The 20447-nt window shown below is 49.0% G+C and overlaps 4 protein-coding genes across 4 annotated transcripts; all 4 read right to left on the reverse strand.

The window, feature by feature from the left end:
- Nucleotides 1–2745: 2745 nt before the first annotated feature.
- Nucleotides 2746–7230, reverse strand: SCP_0100370 (hypothetical protein; the record flags this gene model as incomplete). Its single annotated transcript, XM_027752277.1, has 13 exons — nucleotides 2746–3048; nucleotides 3105–4083; nucleotides 4134–4646; nucleotides 4697–5049; nucleotides 5100–5259; nucleotides 5309–5368; nucleotides 5416–5445; nucleotides 5495–5572; nucleotides 5631–5669; nucleotides 5730–6016; nucleotides 6077–6698; nucleotides 6754–7019; nucleotides 7078–7230. The coding sequence occupies 13 exons, from the start codon at nucleotides 7228–7230 to the stop codon at nucleotides 2746–2748; spliced, it is 3843 nt and encodes a 1280-aa protein (XP_027608078.1).
- Nucleotides 7231–12542: 5312 nt separating this feature from the next.
- SCP_0100380 (hypothetical protein) lies at nucleotides 12543–12818 on the reverse strand (the record flags this gene model as incomplete). The annotated part of the gene is made up of 1 exon (XM_027752278.1): nucleotides 12543–12818. One exon carries the CDS (start codon nucleotides 12816–12818, stop codon nucleotides 12543–12545), a length of 276 nt encoding a protein of 91 aa, XP_027608079.1.
- Nucleotides 12819–13946: 1128 nt separating this feature from the next.
- SCP_0100390 (hypothetical protein) lies at nucleotides 13947–14559 on the reverse strand (the record flags this gene model as incomplete). Its single annotated transcript, XM_027752279.1, has 2 exons — nucleotides 13947–14131; nucleotides 14457–14559. The coding sequence occupies 2 exons, from the start codon at nucleotides 14557–14559 to the stop codon at nucleotides 13947–13949; spliced, it is 288 nt and encodes a 95-aa protein (XP_027608080.1).
- Nucleotides 14560–15547: 988 nt separating this feature from the next.
- On the reverse strand, nucleotides 15548–20000 carry SCP_0100400 (hypothetical protein; the record flags this gene model as incomplete). Its single annotated transcript, XM_027752280.1, has 14 exons — nucleotides 15548–15817; nucleotides 15874–16840; nucleotides 16891–17263; nucleotides 17324–17403; nucleotides 17455–17807; nucleotides 17855–18014; nucleotides 18067–18126; nucleotides 18173–18205; nucleotides 18252–18332; nucleotides 18389–18448; nucleotides 18509–18798; nucleotides 18859–19471; nucleotides 19527–19792; nucleotides 19851–20000. The coding sequence occupies 14 exons, from the start codon at nucleotides 19998–20000 to the stop codon at nucleotides 15548–15550; spliced, it is 3756 nt and encodes a 1251-aa protein (XP_027608081.1).
- Nucleotides 20001–20447: the final 447 nt, after the last annotated feature.

A 20447-nucleotide genomic window follows, 5' to 3' on the forward strand; every position in this document is an offset into this window, starting at 1 on the left:
GGGAACATGAGTTACGTTAATATTCAGAAATTTGTTCACAATGCTGCATATATCTTTCTGAATGATTGCAGGCAAAGTGCGGGCCTTTCATGAGAAAATGGACTCAATCTGTTCACTTGACTGGTCAGTGAATGTTAGTAGTCTGACTGCTAATGTCAATTTTGAACAGTGTGTCATAAGACTGACACCATTAATAATAATTATGCTGGGAGATGGACCACATGTTGGACAGTGCATCTCGCTATCAATGCACTGCAAGTGAATGAAAGCAGACCATACTTGTACAAATGTTTCATCTGAGCAGAAATGCATCTCTGAGGAATTATCCTCATAGCTGCATCGCGTGGTAAGGCAGAATGTGGAAAAAGGTGTTTCCAATGCAGTGAAAGCACTTGTGAATGCATTCAACAACTCATGCATAAACAGGTACATGTTGTTCCAATTGAAGATATCAAGGCTCACAATGTCAGGGCCAATGGAACGGCGATGATGGTGACATTTTGGGCAGGAAAGGACATCAATTGTTGCTTCAGATCTGCTGGTAAAACTAAAAGGCACTGCTTGCTGGACACGAATAGCTGATGGTAGTACTGCTACATCCATCTAACAACACTCTATAGCAGCATCAAGATGCATCATTGTCATTTATGAAAGATAATATATACTGTTAATTAACAGACCTTTAAGATTAGCAGACTCCTTACTTAGCAGACCTCTTCCAGGGTTATCTTATTAGCAAGCCTTTAAACTGGAGAATTATCTCAAGATAATCCTAAGGATGATCTAAAGGATTATCTGAGTTTAAAAGATATTTTTTAAGTTGTCACCAGTCAGGATTGGACCCTCAACCTTGAGAGAAAGTCACATGATTAACTGACACTAGACACTTTAGCCACTACACCATATCAGCTTATAAACTTACTCTCATGTATAATATATATAAAAGATTTTGCTAAAGAGGCTTAGACAAGTTCTGCCTATCATAAGAGAGTAGCTAAGTTAAACACAAGGCAAAGCATGTTTATAATAACATTTTCAGTACATACTTTACAATTCAATCACATTGTGATCTCATCTTTTATAAAAAGACTATAGTCATAAATTTTAAGTTTAGAGAATGGAACTTTAATGGTATCTATAAGGTGAACAGTAGTTTATAACATATACACAGCAGTATAGACTGTATGAAATGCTACTATTGTATTTCATTCAATTATGCACTTATAAACAGAATTTGCCTAAGTCTCTTTAGCAAAATCTCTTATATGTATGATATATGAGAGTAAGTTTATAAGCTGATATGGTGTAGTGGCTAAAGTGTCTAGTGTCAGTTGATCATGTGACTTTCTCTCAAGGTTGAGGGTCCAATCCTGACTGGTGACAACTTAAAAAATATCTTTTAAACTCAGATAATCCTTTGGATCATCCTTAGGATTATCTCAAAGATTATTTTCAGACATTCAAAGATTATCCTTTGCTAACTTAGGAGCCTGCTTATCCTCTCATGCTGTTAACTAGCATAATTTATTATCACCCATAACTGACATCACTGTCTCTGCACAGGTCTTTCTCTGCTTTTACTCTGTGAACAAACTCCATTAGCACACACTCCTTGATAGAGCAAGTGGTAACTGCATGCATATGCATGAGAAAAGTAACCATGAGTGCACACCATGAAAAGGAGGTCAAACTCACAGTACTTATCAGTCTTGCTCCAGCTCGCATAACACAAGTTGACTGGACATAAAAGCATTAGTAGTACCGTTGCTCAGGCAACACTGCACATGAATAACTTGACAGGACTTGCTCACCGCAGATGAGACTCGACATATAATTGACCTCAGCAATTGTCACAGTAGTCAGGTTGAAGCAAGATTGAGGTCTCTCTACCTAATGGTCTGGCAGGATGGTGTTACACTGCTACTGCAAATCACAAAGACTGTAAGGAGGAATGGTACATTGCACCCGAATCGAGAAGCACTGACACTGAAAGTGAGCAAAAACTGCAAGAAACCTAGTGTAAGTCAAAGGCTGCCTTATAGACGGCTGGATAAATTGTGAAGCAATCAGAGGAAAGTAAATGCCAATGTCAAAAGACAGCACAGAATATAGACAGTCGGGGCAAACACAGGCAGTGTAGAGAAGGAAGGTGAGCAGGGTTAAGCTTAAAGGCAGAAGAAAAGAGAAGGAAGATGGCTGAAATAATGGGTGAGTTGTAAATGGAGACCAGAAAAAGGTGAGCTCAATAGGGGCAGCATCGAGCAGTACGATGATGTCAAATGGGAGGATGATGATGAGGGAGGTTCGTTCATAAGGGGAGATGGGACTAGAGAATTTGGTTCATGTGACTGGATGCATCTGACATACCCAGTGCCAATCAGTCTGAAATTATTTGCACAAAAGCTATGTTTTGCCAAATATTAATGCGCCAAATTACTAGACTATACAACACGCCTTAAAGGCACTATTGAGTAAATACTATGCTCCAACATTTGGCAAGTTTATTTCTGGGTGATGAGTGAGCTTGCAAGCTGAAGAGGGTTAGAGTTTGTCGATCAAGTACTTATGCCATACTTTTGTGTTTGTATTCCTTACATGATTGCCTCATCCTCACTCATCTCTTGAGGTCAAATGTGCTCATTCTTGATTGAAACATCTACTGTGCTACTGGTGATTTTAATATATATATCTATTGTGCCTAGTATATATGTTCACATGAGCTGCCTTCATCAAATACCATTGGCCTTACTGAACTGAAGTCTCTTCCATTTCAGATGTCCAAACTGACTGTCCTGTAACATTTTCGAATTCTCCTCTCTCGGATTTGAGAGGCACAAGTTGTTTCCACTGCAGCTTGCTGTCAGGCTTCTCGAACTCCCGATCATTGAGTTGTTTGATGAGAAGAGGTTTGGACACCTCATCAAAAGTATCCACGAGATCCTTTGAATAAACAATAGCAAGTCTGGCTAGGACGCTGGCAAACTGGAAGGCTCCCAACGCCATAGAGATGTCCATGGTACGAGTCTGCCGCTCGAAAATTTCTATGAACTAACGATGGCAAGCCGATCAGCAAGGACAAAGCAATTAGACTGAATGCAGCTCACTCCATCATTACTCCAAGCAGCCGCAAGTGCAACTCTCGGGCCATTAGTAAGTCCACTGAAAACAGGCTTTTTGGTCAGCCCCAGCACGTCAAGAAATGTTGCTGCCGATGTGCAAGCCAGCCTGTGCTGATTTTCTCCCTTGCCAATATCTGTATCCTGCTTCTTGTATTCCATCATAAACACAGGTAGTTCCAGAACTGAGACAGGATTCTTGACTTTTGCATTCTTTCTCTGTCCTGCCGTCAGCACCTCGAGTCGCTCGGACATGGCCTCAAGATTCTCGTCGAGATATGCACGGGCCTCTGCATTTTCATACAGGTGGTCGGTATCACAGACGATGCTTGCGGCAATGGCATAGTCGCGAGTCGGTAGCGGGGCAGTTTTCGGAGAGTTTCGAGGAGGAAGAACTTTCCCGGTGGAGTGTGGGATGCCCGGATCCAAAGGTAAAGCCTGGTTTGGGTCATCAACCTCCGGCACTGTTTCTAGGGCCGGAGCAGACGAATATAGTTGTTGCCGCAAGTGAATTGTCGGAGCTGCTCCAGATGAAGTGTCGTCAGGCATATCAAGGGATTCCTTGGATTCGTGCATGCCCACTACGTATGGGGCTTTTGGCGATCCTGTGGCCACCAACTGCGCGGCCGCGAGAGACTCCCGTCTCACTGGAAGATCAATCGAGACCGTCCCGAGAGCGTCGCAAATGGCTCGATATGGATCTTCTTTGAGACGCTCCAATGCATATCCATTCATCCTGCGACGTTCCAACCAATCGGTTGCATGATGTATCATCTGGACATATGCCTTCCACTCCAGGTCGTCAGCTTCTCTAAGGAGATCCTCATTGGGTCCGATCCGCTGCTTCAGCATCTCATTATGAGTTTCATCGGAGTTGGGCCCACTACGAAGAATGTAGAAATATAAGTTTCGCGCAGACCGTTGGTCCATACTAATGGCCTTGGGTAAATATATCATGCGCTCCGTTCTGTGCGCTCCAATTAGATAGAGTGAAGTTCAATGATGACTAAAACCTACGACAGAATGATGCTCTTGTCATCAGGAAGTTGACGCATTGGTGCATCACTCGACAGACTGCTCCGAGAATACAGGCTGATTGTTCCATTTAAGGCATTCGCACGAGGCATGGATTCCTTGTCTTCGTATGCGCCCATATATGGGGGTTTGGGCGGTGCTGTGGCCACCAACTGCATGGCCGCGAGAGACTCCCGTCTCACTGGAAGGTCAATCGAGACTGTCCCGAGAGCGTCGCAAATAGCCCGATAAGAATCTTCTTTGAGATGCTCCAATGCATATCCATCCCACTTTCGACGCTGCCGCCAATCCTGCGCATGAGTTAGAATCTGGAACTGTGCATTCTGCTCTCGGTCACGGGCTTCAAGGAGATCTTCATTGCGTCCAATCCGTTGCCTTAGCATCTTCTCATAAGTTTCGCCGGAGCTGAGCCCACTACCGATGCGGAGAAATAAGTCTCCCGCAGACCTTTGGTCCATACCAACGGCCTTGGGTAAATGTATCATGCGTTCCGTTCTGTGCACTTCAATTAGATGGAATGTAGGTCAATGATGACGAGAACCTACGATGGAATGACCCTGTCGTCATCAGGAAGTTGAAGCTTTGGTGCGTCACTCGAGCAGCTGCCTGGAGAATACAGGCTGTTTGCTCCATTTAACGCATTAGTGAAGAAGTCAAAGATAAGAGAATTGAAATCGTGACGCCAAACGGACTCCGATGGAGGAATCACTGATCGGGCCTTCCCCTGCGCCCGTTTCGCCACAGCAAGAATCAGAGGTAAGCTTCCCTCTAAAAGCGGAAGGATCTCTACGGGTACATCCTGCGGTGCTACAGCGCTGAGTTCACGATGTTGCTGTGCCTGTGCAAACAACTCTTGTCGGAACGGTTCAAGGGAGGGATCAACCGAGGGCATATCATTCTGTTGCTCATTAGCATGCTACAATGAAGACAAGGAAGGGAGTTGCTTACGAGTGTTTTCCAATGCAATGGCCATACATCTCCTGCATAAATTTCATACAATGAAAAAATGACGGGGTTGCGACATAGTGCACAGAGTACGACGCATCTATCGAATAGATAGTCATGCATAAGTGCACCTTTCCCCCTCTTAGCAGCTTCAGCGGTGAATCTAATGGTATCTGTGAGGACATAGCAGGAGTAGATGATATGTCGCTTACGAAGAAAATGACATCGGCTTGTACACTGATTTCTTTGAGCCTTGACTCTCACCTTTCTGTCTACGTGCAGGTTAGTATCAAAAAACGATGGAGACTCTGATGCTCACTCCAACTCCACCTCTGGAATTGCAACCATCCTATATTGCAATCAGACACCGATGCCACGAAAATTGATGAGAAACTCACGACTCACTCGAAGGCGTAGAACCTGTAGAATTGGAAGACCCTACCGAAGGACCAGACAAGTCCGAGGTCCCCTCCTTTCTGCAGAACGATGAGTAAACGTCAAGCGCAGCAAGAGTACGATATCCAATTTTCATACCTCGCTTTTTGTGCAGTCTTCTTAGAATCGATCATTGTGCTGATGTATCAAATTTCACTTAAGATATGATGGATGGGAGGACTAGCAGGACGCACTTACGTCGCAGGGTATTTGTAGGCAAGACCTTCTGCCCACGCTTCAGTCCTGTCATACTGGCCCTCAGGCGAGTCAACAGAATAAACACCTTCCGTGTCCAGACGCCACATAGAAATAGAATCGTCCTGTATTTCCTCCGCAACCAGCGTGACCGTAGCTTCTGCAGCGCTGCATGTTCTCACCACTAGTCCTTGCAAGGCCAACCCAGCATGGCACAGTGCAAACGCCCCCTCAAGTAAGGCCAGATCCAGGGACCCATCTCGCCCTAAGGAACCAATATGTACACGAGGCTGTGGAGATTCAAAAATGAGCAAAAGATATTGACACAGTTGAGTTATGTATATCCTCACTAATGAGCCCTCTTTGTCCACATTCTCATCCAACCATCCAGTGTAGAAAGAAATGGAGGTATCATACTTGGAAAACCTGACACCGACGACAGGCTCGTGAATCTTCCACACATGTCGCTGGTAGAAAATCGCCATCATCACGAGAGGTAGATCATCTTCCTCCGCAACGCACAGAAACGGCAGAGGGCATCGCTTCGGCAGTTCTCTCGATGATGGATACACGAGGATGTGTGCGTTCAACTCCGCCGGTGGAGGGGGGTCATACAGCGACTCCGAGTCACTATCGCTTTCCTCTACGAGAACGGGCTTTGCGCATAGGGAGAGAAATGTCGACATAGACATAGGTGAAGTGACCGAAACCGGCTGAGGTGGTTCAGATGGTTCACTAGATTCATCCTCATGTTGCTCCGCATCCAGGTTGGGCGACTCTGCATCAGAGTCGGCCTCGTCAGCATCAGGATCGTTCTCCATTGCATCAGGTGCGTCCGCATTGGAGTTATCGTCGGGAATCTCCGCGAAAACAGACATCAAAAGCGGTACCTGGATGGAATTCGACATGAATCTCATAGGTACGTTCAGCCCGCCGCCACGATAGCGTGGCAAGGCGACTAGAACGTTTTCACTTCACAAAACACGATGATCAGTTGAAAGATAGCACACTGCCAAGGGATGCTTACTCTATGGAAAAATCTGCTGTCACGGAGGACATCAGGTTGAATATCATGACAATCAGGAATGATTCCTTCGGATTGGCGCTGCCACAGAGAATATCGGATGAAATGACATTCCGCAACCTGGCGCAATCACTGAGAAGGGTCCCGAACATGCCCCGTAATTGCTGATCGAAGACCGCATCCTCGAGTGAGCCAGCATGCGATTTGAATGTGTTTTGCAATTCCTCCAGCAGGGGTTCCGTTCGAGGATCAACGGCAGGATAGGGACCCTGTGTATGGAGCACTTAGAGCACAAAAAACCGGGTGATATAGTAAGGACGTATTTACCGTCGTTATCCAAAGTGGAACCCATCGAGAATCTGTGAGTAGTCCGCCACATAGCTCACGCACGTTGGGCGGCCATTTCTGGCCATCGTCGACGAATTTGTGCCATGCAATATCTTCTTTCAGGATATGAAGATATTGCTTGAGGGGATCCATCGAGTCCAGAATCAGAAAAACCAGCTGTCATATATTGGTTTTCTTGATGAAAACGAATAGTTTAACGCCACCGCGGCAGCGGGCGCTACGTCGCCGTTCGATCGAGATCTGACGCAGCCACAGAGAACAACTTGGAGGCGCTGGCCGCACCGCTCGTGCAAACATAGCTACGGACATTGTGTAAAAACAAACAATTGTATAAGCCCAAAGTTGTGAGTTCGACCCTGAAAACTGCAGAAATTCTAGTGATGTAAAAAATCGAATATTGCAACACTAGCTCTCCCGATGAGCACAGTTAGAGATTGCTAATGCTTCCGGGAAGACATTCGTCACGGCAAGCCGAAAAACGCTGTGATATGGAACAAGAGGGTGACTAGGGCCAGAGGTCATGAGACATACATAACAAAACCAGGGGGGTGTTAGCACAGCAGATAACGGCCGTGCATCTGTTTCTCGGACGGCAAACTCAGGCAGATAATCTCGGCAAGGCAGGCTTTTCTCCGTAGGAATGATGCTCAGGGATCAACACTAGCGACTAGCCGATAGCACCGATATGCAAGATCGACGGACGAACGTACGAAGGAGACTGTACTATGTGAGCCCGACGAGCCCGACGAGCACAGTAGCCATCACTTCCTGAGCTTGCAGTACAGATGGTCCAGCACGAAGTTAGTGCAGACGAGGTCTCCCACGCGTCATCCCTCGACCTGATCACCCGCGGGGAGAATTTCCTCTGCTATGTCAGAGTAGTGAACAACGTGAAAGTTATCCATCTGTCAATGGGACCTGCCTGATGCTATCGTAAGATCGCGGTACTGTGGTGTCGTTAGACGATGTGGCTCACCTCAGCAGAAGGAAGTCCAGGGAACTAGGCCATGAACATTGACGATAACGGTGAGGGTTTGGACTCCATCCACCTGAAGATCTTCAGGAAATGTAACAACGTCTAAGCACTGCACGTCGTGAACTTTGATTGTTTGGTGTCATTATTCGCTGAACGAAGGAGGAGGTATATCAGATTTGGAGGCGGTCGCAGAGACCGAGTGACTCGTCAAGCCCTCATGATGGGCCATCGGCAATCTCATCCACGGCCAGGAGCCACGCGCAGGGGTGGAACTCATTCGGACAAAAATCGGATGAATTTGCAGGAAAAACTGTACTCATGCGAGGACATACTGGTGCTATATCTGAAGGTTGGTAGATCCACACCGATAATATTGTCCCATGTCAGACTGTCCCCCAGCAGAGTTCAGAAATTGTGGAGACAACGGTTGACGTTGAAGCTTAGTCTTGGTAGTCATATCAAGGGGCATGCATAAATCGGATTCTAGACACAGGGTCAGAAAATCCGGTTAAGCCCCCCCAGGACCCCCTCCCCCCCCCCGTGGGAACTTTCCACGGTCCATATATAGAAGGCACCTGCCATATAGAGATGGTAATCCTAGGCTTACGTGATGCAGGTCACATTGTTAGTCATTGTTGTGACCCGACATCACATCTGGTAGCGCCCGTGCCCACCGCCACCTCCGAGCAGCCCACCCCTGCAAGTTGCGCAAACACTCCGTAGACCATCATCAAAGATGCCTTTCAGCTACTGAGTGTATGGTTTTACTGCAGGAGACCCTTACTTACCTCCTGCCGCCCATTTCATAAGTAAAAATAATTCTCAGTTAAGGACTTCAGAGCCCCCCCCCCCCCCCTACCCTGTGTCTCGGAATCTGCCAGTGCATACCCCTTGAGTCATATTGTACTATTGGCGGTCACGCGCGTCATCCGCGACAGTTTGGTGAATGTCACACTGTCACCGGCCCTTGGCCTAACGGTGATGTCACAGCCTTCTTGGCCACGCCAGCCCTATTTTCCGGCGCCTGCGCAGCGTCGGTGTGTCACACCTCTCTCAACTGTCCGCCGCGGCGCCGGACTTTTGGTCACATGTCACACCCCTCGCCAGAGTGGTCGAAATAGTACAGTATCGCACAATTCTCTCCGCCCACATATGACACGAGGACCCATCACCACCAGTCACTGGTCACCCCCATTCTCTCTCCAATGGATACCACCTTTCCTACGCGAGGGCATCCTGGAATTGTTTGATGTCCCAAGATAAGAAGCTCTAAAATAATGACTTTTGCACCATGTCATAGAAGTCGAAGTACCTTGAAGAAAGGCTGATGGCCGCCAAATTGACAGTCCACTGGCACCTAAGCCTCGAAATGTCACGCGCGAGCTGAACCTGCCGAATGGTGCCAAGAAGGACCCCGTGAACCAGAGGCCACAACATGAAGGGCGAGGCACGAGGCGCGTGCGACAGAGAGCAGCAAAAAGAGACCACAGCGGGAGGGCATGCAGTGCACACATTGAATATATCCGCCCTTTTTTCAGGCAAGGGAGGGCCAGGAAGGAGGGGCACATCCAGTAAGGAGGGTCGGGGAGAACAAGTCAGGTGTTCTGGCATCGCCCAAAGGGGGAGGCCTCACAAGCGCCCTGCTGGACTGTAAACACACCCGTCAGGACTGTAAATCTGGGGACCTGAAGCAAGCTGGAGTGGGGGCTAATTCTTATGGGGAACCATGCCACGGCCCCCCACGAACGTGCAGCTGACTGACAGATTTACAGTCCACAAATTTACGTCCCCTCGGCGAGCTCTGAGTCCTCATCAATCCAGCCTCGTCTAATGCACTTGTGCCATGTCGAAACCTTAGCATTAGATGTTAGACAGGCAGCGGCCAGCGATAGCTGGCTGAGGATGCAGGGCAAGGTCAGGCCACTGGGTGGGTGGGTCGATTGCTGCGCGATTGCCACTAAGGTCACAAACAGGCAGAGCAAGATAGGCAGGCTGTATAGAGATGTGCTATGGGAAAAAAACAGAGGGTAGGGCAGGTGGGTAACAGAGAACGAGGTAGTAAAGTAAATGAAGTGATTAGCTTTGGGAGTATGCTAAGCAGAACAACGTGCAGGAGAGATGGTAGTCTACTCAAAGGAAAAGTCTGTGTGAGTGCTAAAACCACTCAGCTGGATGTTGGGCGCTGGTCTCTTAGGCTCAGTAGGGCCCGTCACTAATCCAGCCTCATCTAACATGCTCGTGCCATGTCGAAACCTTAGCATTGGATGTTGTGCAGGCGGCCAGCGATAGCTGGCTAAGAACACGGGGCAAGGTTGGGCCACTTACCCAAGTCTGAGCCTCCGAGGTGATCTTGCAGCTGACCTGCCATATGCCCAACATGGAGATGAAGGTGGCTATAGTCCCGAACTTAACGCAATGCCTGCAATGTGTTGGGATGCAATTTGTTCAAATGCACAGATGTACACCTGGTATGCGAGCGAGCGCCAGCACCTGAGCAAGTGTACGACTTTCAGGTCAACCTTCTGAGCGAGAAGGAAGGATGCACTGCCAATACAGAAGGAGTGGCCAAATGAGGTGCCATATCCCCAGGCCTCAAAAATGGCAGTGATTATGCCAGGAGAACAGAGGGTCATCGGGTCCAGTAGGGACAACTCGGGCAAGATTCTGCAGGGCTTCAAGGGGGCAGAGGGTGCCCTGTTTGATGAGGAAAGTGTGCTGAACCTTACCAGATTTAGCAGTCTTTGCTGATGGAAGGTCGAGGTGAGCATATGGCTGTCCATTGAGGTCAGTGCCAAACAACATGTCACAGCATTTCAGGTGAAGGTGGCCCACGAAGGCATGATAAGACTTAACAGTGGCTTCACTGAAATGCATGAGTCCCCAGAAGGTGCAAGCTGTAATGGCCCAGATACATGCTTCGAAGGGGTCAGTCAGGTTTAGTGTAGCACGCAGTGCTGCAAGCATGTGGACAGTCACTGGAGGCCGAGGTGGACATGTGCAGCAATGTAATTGAATGTTCTCGAGGCCATGCAGTGACCAGTTGATGTGATTGTGAGCATCCGGTGACAGTGGTGGAGGTCAGCCCTGGGCAATGTGCCAGGGACATACTGCATCAAGGTATTTGCCCGCCACTTTTATGGATACGGGCTCAAAGGGGGTGCCATCTGCAAGTGTGAGTTCTGCAGTGTCAGGATCAGCAGCAGCCTACAAACAGAAAGAGTGCAGTATGGCAAATGATGCTGGTAGACAATCAACTTCAGGAGAAGATGTCACAAAAGAGGTGGAATTTGCGAAGACCAGAGCCATAGCCCAATAAGGTGGATTTGTGCAGGGATGCATGGGAAGCTGCATCAGCAAGATGCTGGACAATGGGATGTGAGATAGTGGAAGGGGGTGGTGTGCGAATGCCATGCCATTAGAAGATACATTCATCAGCAGCACATTTCGGACGAAGGGGTGAAAGGTGCAAGACTAGAGTGCCGAGTTCCTCATGCACTGCAGGTGCACCAGCTGCGGGAGGTGGTAGCATGCGAACACTGCATGTGGGCATTACCAGGGTACTAAGAGGTGTGTGAGGTGCGGTGACAGCAAGCAGTCGCTGTGTGTAGTTGCCATGGGCACAGTGGTGAGAAACGTGGAGATGTCACCCCAAGATAGTGCATTAGGGACATTTTGATGACTGGTGATGTGCACTGCAGACAAAGAGAGGCCGCGTGGTGCCAGCAGAGTGTGAATGTGTTTCATGATGATGTTTGGTTTGCAATTGCGTGCACGGCCACAGTTGAGCACATGGACAACACCATTGTTGTCGGAGCACACTAAAAGCTGCATCACTGTGGAGGGGGCATAGTGATGGTGGAGGAGCAAGAGCAGGCCAAGCTCTACCACCATGGCCTCGGCCCAGCTGATATCATACTGTTGATGTGGTCTAACAGTGACACTGTTGGCCCATGTTCATGCTGGCTCAGAAGGGTCTGACCATAACACTGATGCCAAAAGAAGAGCTGGTGTCACCCCACCAGCCAAGATTGAGGGGCACAGGTGCATGAAGTGGAAGCTCATTTGGCAGCTGAGCAAGAAGAGCATGAACTCAGTCGAGGTCAGCAAGGAGGTCTGATGCGGGGCACAGCTGAGCACGATGTGAGGTGAATATGACTGCAAAGTGTGAGCAAGAGCGAAGATAGGGCCGAATAAGGGGGAAGATGGATGAGGCATGCACAAGCTTGCCATGTAGAGATGCTGCCTCATGGTGAGAGAATTTGCATGGAACAACATGTGCATGGCGCCAAGTGTCAACAAGGTTCTGGATACACTGTAGCTTGTCGGAAGGAACTGAAACTGTTTTGTGGGCAAGATTCCAGTTGAAACCTGTGAAGCACTGACACTCTGCCAAGGGGCAGGTCTTTGTGATGCTCCAGGGGACACCAAGTGGAGAGGTGAGCCCAATAAAATCAGCTTCAGTCCAGGTCTAATCGGGGAGGTGCACAACGAAGAAGTCGTCGACCCACTTCTTGAGGGGGCCATAGCCGCGGGCACAATAAATGGCTACAAGCATGTCGGCAACTGCGCCAAAAACTCCGGCACTGGAAGACAGACTGAAACAAACTGCACGATCAATATACACCTTGCCATGCCACCAAATGCAGAGTGCATGTTGTTGGCTGGGATGTACAGGAGTGATGCGATAGGCAGATGAGATATTGAATGTGGCAGCAGTGGCCCCAGGTGGAAGTGCAAGAATCATGTTGGAGACCTCATCAAATGTGCTCCATTTGGTGGGAAAATCATCAGAATTCACATCTACATTGACCAATGAGACATTGGGCTGCATGCACAAAATACAATATGTGACAATGAGTACAATTCAATTAATGACTACAGTAGGCATATATCATCATGCGGGTAAGACAGGTCCTGCACCAAATGCAGCTTGTCGGAGTGGGGTTTGGGTACCAGACCCAAAGAAGATGTATGAAAGTACCCGATGATGCCTTTGAGATCGTTGGGATCGAAAGTGTGAGAGTAGCAGCCAGCAGCCTGTTTGCTGGCAATATACTCGTCGATAAATGTGGGATCCAGCTTGGAAGAAGCATGGTTTTGAAAGATAAAGGAGTGTGAAAGCAGCACATGAATGCCTACATCGAAACTGTGATGTAGGCCATGCATAATGTGAGACCACGAGTTCAGAAGACCCAACTCAGACAGCATATGTTCGACATGATTGGGGTCTAGCAGTGTTGAGATGCAGCATGGGTCTAAGTCAGATAACTAGACAGGTGCTAGCACTGTGGGCACTGCTGGCACAGATGCTGCAAGCATGGGCATTGGCACACTCCCCACTGAAGTGACAGAAGAAGGTGCGAGCAAAGGCAAAGCAATAGGCACGCCCGTTGGTGCATGCAAAGGCATTAGGGCTTTGTGCACCAGCGGTGAGAGCAGCAACAGGCTGCTCTGTGACAGTGCACTCAGCATGGCATGCAGAAGGCAGGTGGCCAATGTGGTCACAGCGAAAGCAGCATGGCGGCTCTAATGTGATACAAGGCCTCTTGGGCTGCATGAAAGCCATAGCCGAGGTGGTGAATGGACACTTTGCGGGGGACGAGAGAACATTAACAGGGGGAGAAGGAGCATTCATGCACGCCAGTGCATGGGTTATGATGAAGGCAAGTGCGGTCATGTCTAAAGTCATGAGATCATGCTGAGGGTGGCTAGCAGCAAGCTCGCACTGCTGGATGTCGTATTCCAATGTGACAGCCCATGAGTGGGATCGCACAATGCCCTCCATATGAAGGTGATGGTTCTTGAGTGCATTGGCACATGCATCACCATGATGGGTATGAATGAGGCCTTCAATAGCTTTGGAGGCAGAAAGCTAATCAGTCAGCATGATAGCTTTTTCTGAGGAGCAGTCGAGACCGTGCAGGGTGAAACCACCAGCTGAGTTCGCAACAAAGTCCTCTTCACCGCAAGTAGCCTTAGAGCGGGCAGGACCAGTGAGGGCGGAGTATGGCACATAGTGGCCTTGCTTCACAGCATCATTTACCTTCGGGGGCACAGCTGCATAGCGAGCAAACATGAGTACGAGCGAGTAATGAAAGGACGAGAAGTGCAGGTGTGGTGGGGGGACCAATCAGGCCGGTGATAGGTCCAATTGAGGTGCAGGCGAGAAAACGTGTGCGAAGGAAAATTTTGCATAATAAGTGTGTGTGTGAGTTGGAAAAAAATACAAAAACTGTGCAGGAGAGAAGGGGAAGTACATGACAGCAGAAGGGAAAAGAATGGTAGAAGGGGAGGAGACAAATGAGAAGGTACTCATGCAGGGACATGGGGCTCATGTGAAAGCCGGGAACAATGGGTGGAAGAACACAGGCACGTTCATCACAAACTGTAGCTGCAGCAGCATGGGCATGCTTAATTTTGGCTTGTCCAGCAACCAGCAGGGCAGCAGGTGGGGCTGTGCTGGGCTCCTGGGGGCCGTCATGCATGGGCTGTTAAGCTTCGAGGAAGGTAATGCATGCGCAAAGTGCTGCCAGCATCACTGTGTCCATGGTGGGCTTAGGAGCAGGAAGCAGCGACTCAGCCAGGAGGATTGGTGTCACATCTGGCAGTTGCTGGGGTGGGCCTGTAGTAGCAAGAGCTGCAGGGCCTGCGAGAGCTGGGGCTGAGGGCCGCTGGGCAGAAGAACAAGGTTGGCATATGTAAAAACCATAGTATAACAGAGAACGAGGTAGTAAAGTAAATGAAGTGATTAGCTTTGGGAGTATGCTAAGCAGAACAATGTGCGGGAGAGATGGTAGTTAACTCGAAGGAAAAGTCTGCATGAGCGCTAAAACTGCTCAGCTGGACGTTGGGTGCCGGTCTCTCAGGCTCAGCTGGGCTCGTCACTAAGCCCCGGCACTACCTCCTGCCAGCGGTGCCGTGCATATGTTTAGTTTATGATCTCATTAATTTATTCTGTACCTAGTTTACTGCATATATATTTCTCTACACTCACACTGCCCTGCCGGGGCCTTATCTACTGCATCGCAGCTCACCAACCTTCACGTGCAGCATGCGCATTGTTCTCTCGCATGTTTTCTTCCATTCAGCGAGGCTGGCCGGAGACTCGTGCGTGGATGGATTAGGCAGGAGGGACCGTAAATGGACTGTAATTCCGCATGTGATCGGCATGACAGGACTGTCAATCTGGCGGAGGAAGAAGAGTTCAGTTCACAAGGGCTGTGACCCGTGACTGAACCTAAGGTCGTTTCGCTACAGTAGTCTGAAGTTATTTGCACGAAAGCTATGTTTTGTCAAACATCAATGCTCCAAATTACTAGATTCTACAATGGGCCTTAAAGGCACTACTTAGTAAGTACTATGCTCCAACATTTGGCAAGATTTGCATGCATCTCCGCTGTGCCTAGTATAAGCCACCTTCGTCATCAAATACCACTGGCTTTACTGAACTGGAGTCTCTACCGTTTCGGATGTCTAAACTGGCTGTCTCGTAGCATCTTCGGATTCCCCTCTCTCGGATTTGGGAGGCACAGGTTGTTTCCACTGCAGCTTGCTGTCAGGCTTCTCGAACTCCCGATCATTGAGTTGTTTGATGAGAAGAGGTTTAGACATCTCATCAAAAGTATCCACAAGATCTTTTGAATAAACGATAGCAAGTCTGGCTAGGACGCTGGCAAACTGGAAGGCTCCCAACGCCGTAGAGATGTCCATGGTACGAGTCTGCCGCTCGAAAATTTCTATGAACTAACGATGGCAAGCCGATCAGCAAGGACAAAGCAATCAGACTGAACGCAGCTCACTCCATCGCTACTCCAAGCAGCCGCAAGTGCTACCCTCGGGCCATTAGTAAGTCCACTGAAAACAGGCTTTTTGGTCAGCCCCAGCACGTCAAGAAATGTCGCTGCCGACGCGCAAGCCAGCCTGTGCTGATTTTCTCCCTTGCCAATATCTGTATCCTGCTTCTTGTATTCCATCATAAACACGGGTAGTTCCAGAACTGAGACAGGATTCTTGACTTTTGCATTCTTTCTCTGTCCTGCCGTCAGCACCTCGAGTCGCTTGGATATGGCCTCAAGATTCTCGTCGAGATATGCACGTGCCTCTGCATTTTCATACAGATGATCGGTTTCACAGACGGAGCTCGCGGTAATGGCATAGTCGCGAGTCGGTAGCGAGGCAGTTTTCGGAGGGTTTCGAGGAGGAAGACCTTTCCCGGTGGAGTGTGGGATGCCCAGATTCGAAGGTAAAGCCTGGTCTGGGTCATCTACCTCCGGCACTGTTTCTAGGGCCCGAGCGGACGAATATAGTCGTTTCTGCAATTGATTCGGAGCTGCGCCAGATAAAATAGGCATATCAAGGGATTCCTTGGATTCGTGCAAGCCCACGATGTAAGGGGCTTTTGATGATCCTGTGGCCACTAACTGCACGCCCTCGAGAAACTCCCGTCTCACTGGAAGATCGATTGAGACCGTCCCGAGAGCGTCGCAAATAGCCCGATAGGGATCTTCTTTGAGACGCTCCAATGCGTATCCATGCCTCCTGCGATATCTCGACCAATCGAACGCATGATTGTGAATCTGGTGCTGTGCTATTTCCTCCAGGTCACGGGCTTGTTCAAGGAGATCTTCGTTGCATCCGATCCGCTGCCTCATCATCTCGTCATAAGTTTCACCGGAGTTGGGCCCACCAACAATGTGGGAATATAAGTTTCTCGCAGACCTTTGGTCCATAGCAATGGCCTTGGGTAAATGTATCATGCGCTCCGTTCTGTCCACTTCAATTAGATAGAGTGAAGGTCAATGATGACTAAAACCTACGACAGAATGACCCTGTTGTCCTCAGGGAGTTGAAGCTTTGGTGCATCACTCGACAGACTGCTCCGAGAATACAGGCTGATTGTTCCATTTAATGCATTCGTACGAGGCATGGATTCATTGTCTTCGTATGCGCCCATATATGGGGCTTTGGGCGATCCTGTGGCCACCAACTGCACGGCCGCGAGAGACTCCCGTCTCACTGGAAGGTCAATCGAGACTGTCCCGAGAGCATCGCAAATAGCCCGATAAGGATCTTCTTTGAGACGCTCCAACGCGTATCCATCCCTCCTGCGATATATCGACCAATCGAGCTCATGAGTTATAATCTGGACCTGTGCTATTTCCTCCAGGTCACGGGCTCTTCCAAGGAGATCTTCATTTCCGATCCGCTGTCTCAGCATGTCGACATAAGTCTCACCGGGGTAGAGCATACCGCCAATGTAGGAATATAGGTTTCTCGCAGACGTTTCGTCCATATCAACGGCCTTGGGTAAATATATCATGCGCTCTGTTCTGTGCACTTCAATTAGATAGAGTGTAGGTCAATTGATGATTAGAACTTACGATGGAATAACCCTGTCGTCATCAGGGAGTTGAAGCCTTGACGCATCACTCGAGCGACCGCTTCGAGAATACAGGCTGATTGTTCCATTTAACGCATTGGTGAAGAAGTCAAAGATAAGGGAATCGAAATCATGACGCCAAACGGACTCCGATGGAGGAATCACTGAACGGGCCTTCCTTTGCGCCCGCTTCGCCACGGCAAGAATCAGAGATAGACTTCCCTCCAGCAGTGGAAGGATCTCTGCGGGTACATCCCGCGGCACTACGGCACTGAGTTCATGATGTTTCTGCGCTTGTGCAAACAACTCTCGTCGGAATGGTTCAAGGGAGGGATCAACCGAGGGTATATCACTCTGCCCCTTGTCAGCAGGCGATGATGAAAAGAAGATGAGTTGCTCACAAGTGTTTTCCAGTGCGACGGCCACGCGTCTCCTGCATGAATCTCATACAACGAAAAGATGACGGAGTTTTTACACAGTGCAGAGAGTACTACGCCTCTATCGAATAGATAGCCATGTATAAGTGCGCTATTCCCCACCTTCGCAGCTGCAGCGGCGAATCTAAGGATAAATGTAAGAACTTAGCAGGTGCAGATAACATGCCGCCGCTTACGAAGAACATGACATCGGTTTGTACGCAGATTTCTTTGAGCCCTGACTCTTGCCTTCCTGTCTGTATTCAGGTGAGTATCGAAAATGATGAAGAGTCTGATGCTCACTTGGATTCCTCCTCTTCTGGAATGACAATCATCCTATATTGCAATCAGACATTGTCACAAAAATTGCTCAGAAACTCACGGCAGGCTCGAAGGCGTAGAATCAGTAGATCTGGAGGAGCCCATTGAAGGAACAGACAACGAGTCCGTTGAACCCTTCTTTCTGCACAACGAGTAAAGGTCACGCGAAGCAACGATACAATGACCAAATATTCGTACCTTGCCTTTTGTGCAGTCTTAGGATCCGCCGTTGCAGTCTTCTTAGAGTCAGTCATCGTGCTTGTGTATCAAATTTAACTTGAGGGACGATGGACGGGGGCACTGGCAGAATGCACTTACGTTGCAGGGTATTTGTAGGCAAGGCCTTCTGCCCACGCTTCAATCCAGTCACGCTGGCCCTCAGACGAGTCAGCGGAATTAACGTCTTCTTGTGTATCCAGACGCCACATAGAGACGGAACCGTCCCGTATTTCCTCCGCGACCACCGTGACCGTAGCTTCTGAAACGCCACATGTTTTCGCCACTAGTCCTTGCAAGGCCAACGCAGCATGACACAGTGCAAACGCTCCATCAAGCGAGGCCAGATCCAGGGACCCGTCTCGCCCTAAGGAACCAAGATGTACACGAGGCTGCGACGAATCATAAATGAGTAAAGGACAGAGACACAGTCTAGTCATGTATATCCTCACCAATGAGTCTTCTTTGTCGGCATCCTCGTCCAACCATCCGATGTAGAAAGAGATGGAGGTATCATACTTGGAAAACCCGACACCAACGACAGGCTCGTGAATCTTCCACACATGTCGCTGGTAGAGAATCGCCATCATCACGAGAGGTAGATCATCTTCCTCCGCAACGCACAGAAACGGCAGAGGGCATCGCTTCGGCAGTTCTCTCGATGGCGGATACACGAGGATGTGTGCGTTCAACTCCGCCGGTGGAGGGGGGTCGTACACCGACTCTGAGTCACTATCGCTTTCCTCAATGAGAACGGGCTTCGCGCAACGGGAGAGAAATGTCGACATAGACATAGGTGAAGTGACCGAAACCGGCCGAGGTGGTTCGGATGGTTCACTAGATTCATCCTCCGTGTCCGGGTTGGGTGACTCTTCGTCAGAGTCGGCCTCGTCAGTATCAGGATCGTTCACCATTGCATCAGATCCGTCCATATTGGAGTTATCGTCGGGAATCTCCGCGAAAACAGACATCAAAAGCGGTACCTGGATGGAATTCGACATGAATCTCGTAGGTACGTTCAGCCCGCCGCCACGATAGCGTGGCAAGGCGACTAGAACGTTTTCACTTCACAAAACACGATGATCAGTTGAAAGATAGCACACTGCCAAGGGATGCTTACTCTATGGAAAAATCTGCTGTCACGGAGGACATCACGTTGGATATCATGACAATCAGGAATGATTCCTTCGGATTGGCGCTGCCACAGAGAATATCGGATGAAATGACATTCCGCAACCTGGCGCAATCACTGAGAAGGGTCCCGAACATGCCCCGTAATTGCTGATCGAAGACCGCATCCTCGAGTGAGCCAGCATGCGATTTGAATGTGTTTTGCAATTCCTCCAGCAGGGGTTCCGTTCGAGGATCAACGGCAGGATAGGGACCCTGTGTATGGAGCATTTAGAGCACAGAAAACCAGGCGATATAGTAAGGATGTATTCACCGTCGTTACCCAGAGTGGAACCCGTCGAGCTGTGAGTAGTCCGCCACATAGCTCACGCACGCTGGACGGCCATTTCTGGCCATCGTCGACGAATTTGTGCCATGCAATATCTTCTTTCAGGATATGAAGATATTGCTTGAGGGGATCCATCGAGTCCAGAATGAGAAAAACCAGCTGTCATATATTGGTTTTCGCGGTGAAAACGAACAGTTTTAACGCCATGGCGGCAACGGGCGCTACGTCGCCGCGCGATCGAGATCTGATGCAGCCACATAGAACTCAGAGGCGCTGGCCGCATGCTCGTGCAAACGTAGCTACGGACATCGTGTAAAAACAAACAATTGTATAAAACCCAAAGTTGTGAGTTCGACCCTGAAAACCGCATAAATCCTAGTGACGCCAAAAAATCGAATATTGCAACACCGGCTCTCCAGATGAGCATAGTTAGAGATTGCTAATGCTTCCGGGAAGACGTTCGTCACGGCAAGCCGAGAAACGCTGTGATATGGAACAAGAGGGTGACTAGGGCCAGAGGTCCTGAGACATACATAACAAAACCAGGGGGGTGTTAGCACAGCAGATAACGGCCGCGCATCT

The sequence above is a fragment of the Sparassis crispa genome, assembly GCF_003851025.1.
Source record: "Sparassis crispa DNA, contig_000000F, whole genome shotgun sequence".
NCBI lineage: Eukaryota > Fungi > Basidiomycota > Agaricomycetes > Polyporales > Sparassidaceae > Sparassis > Sparassis crispa.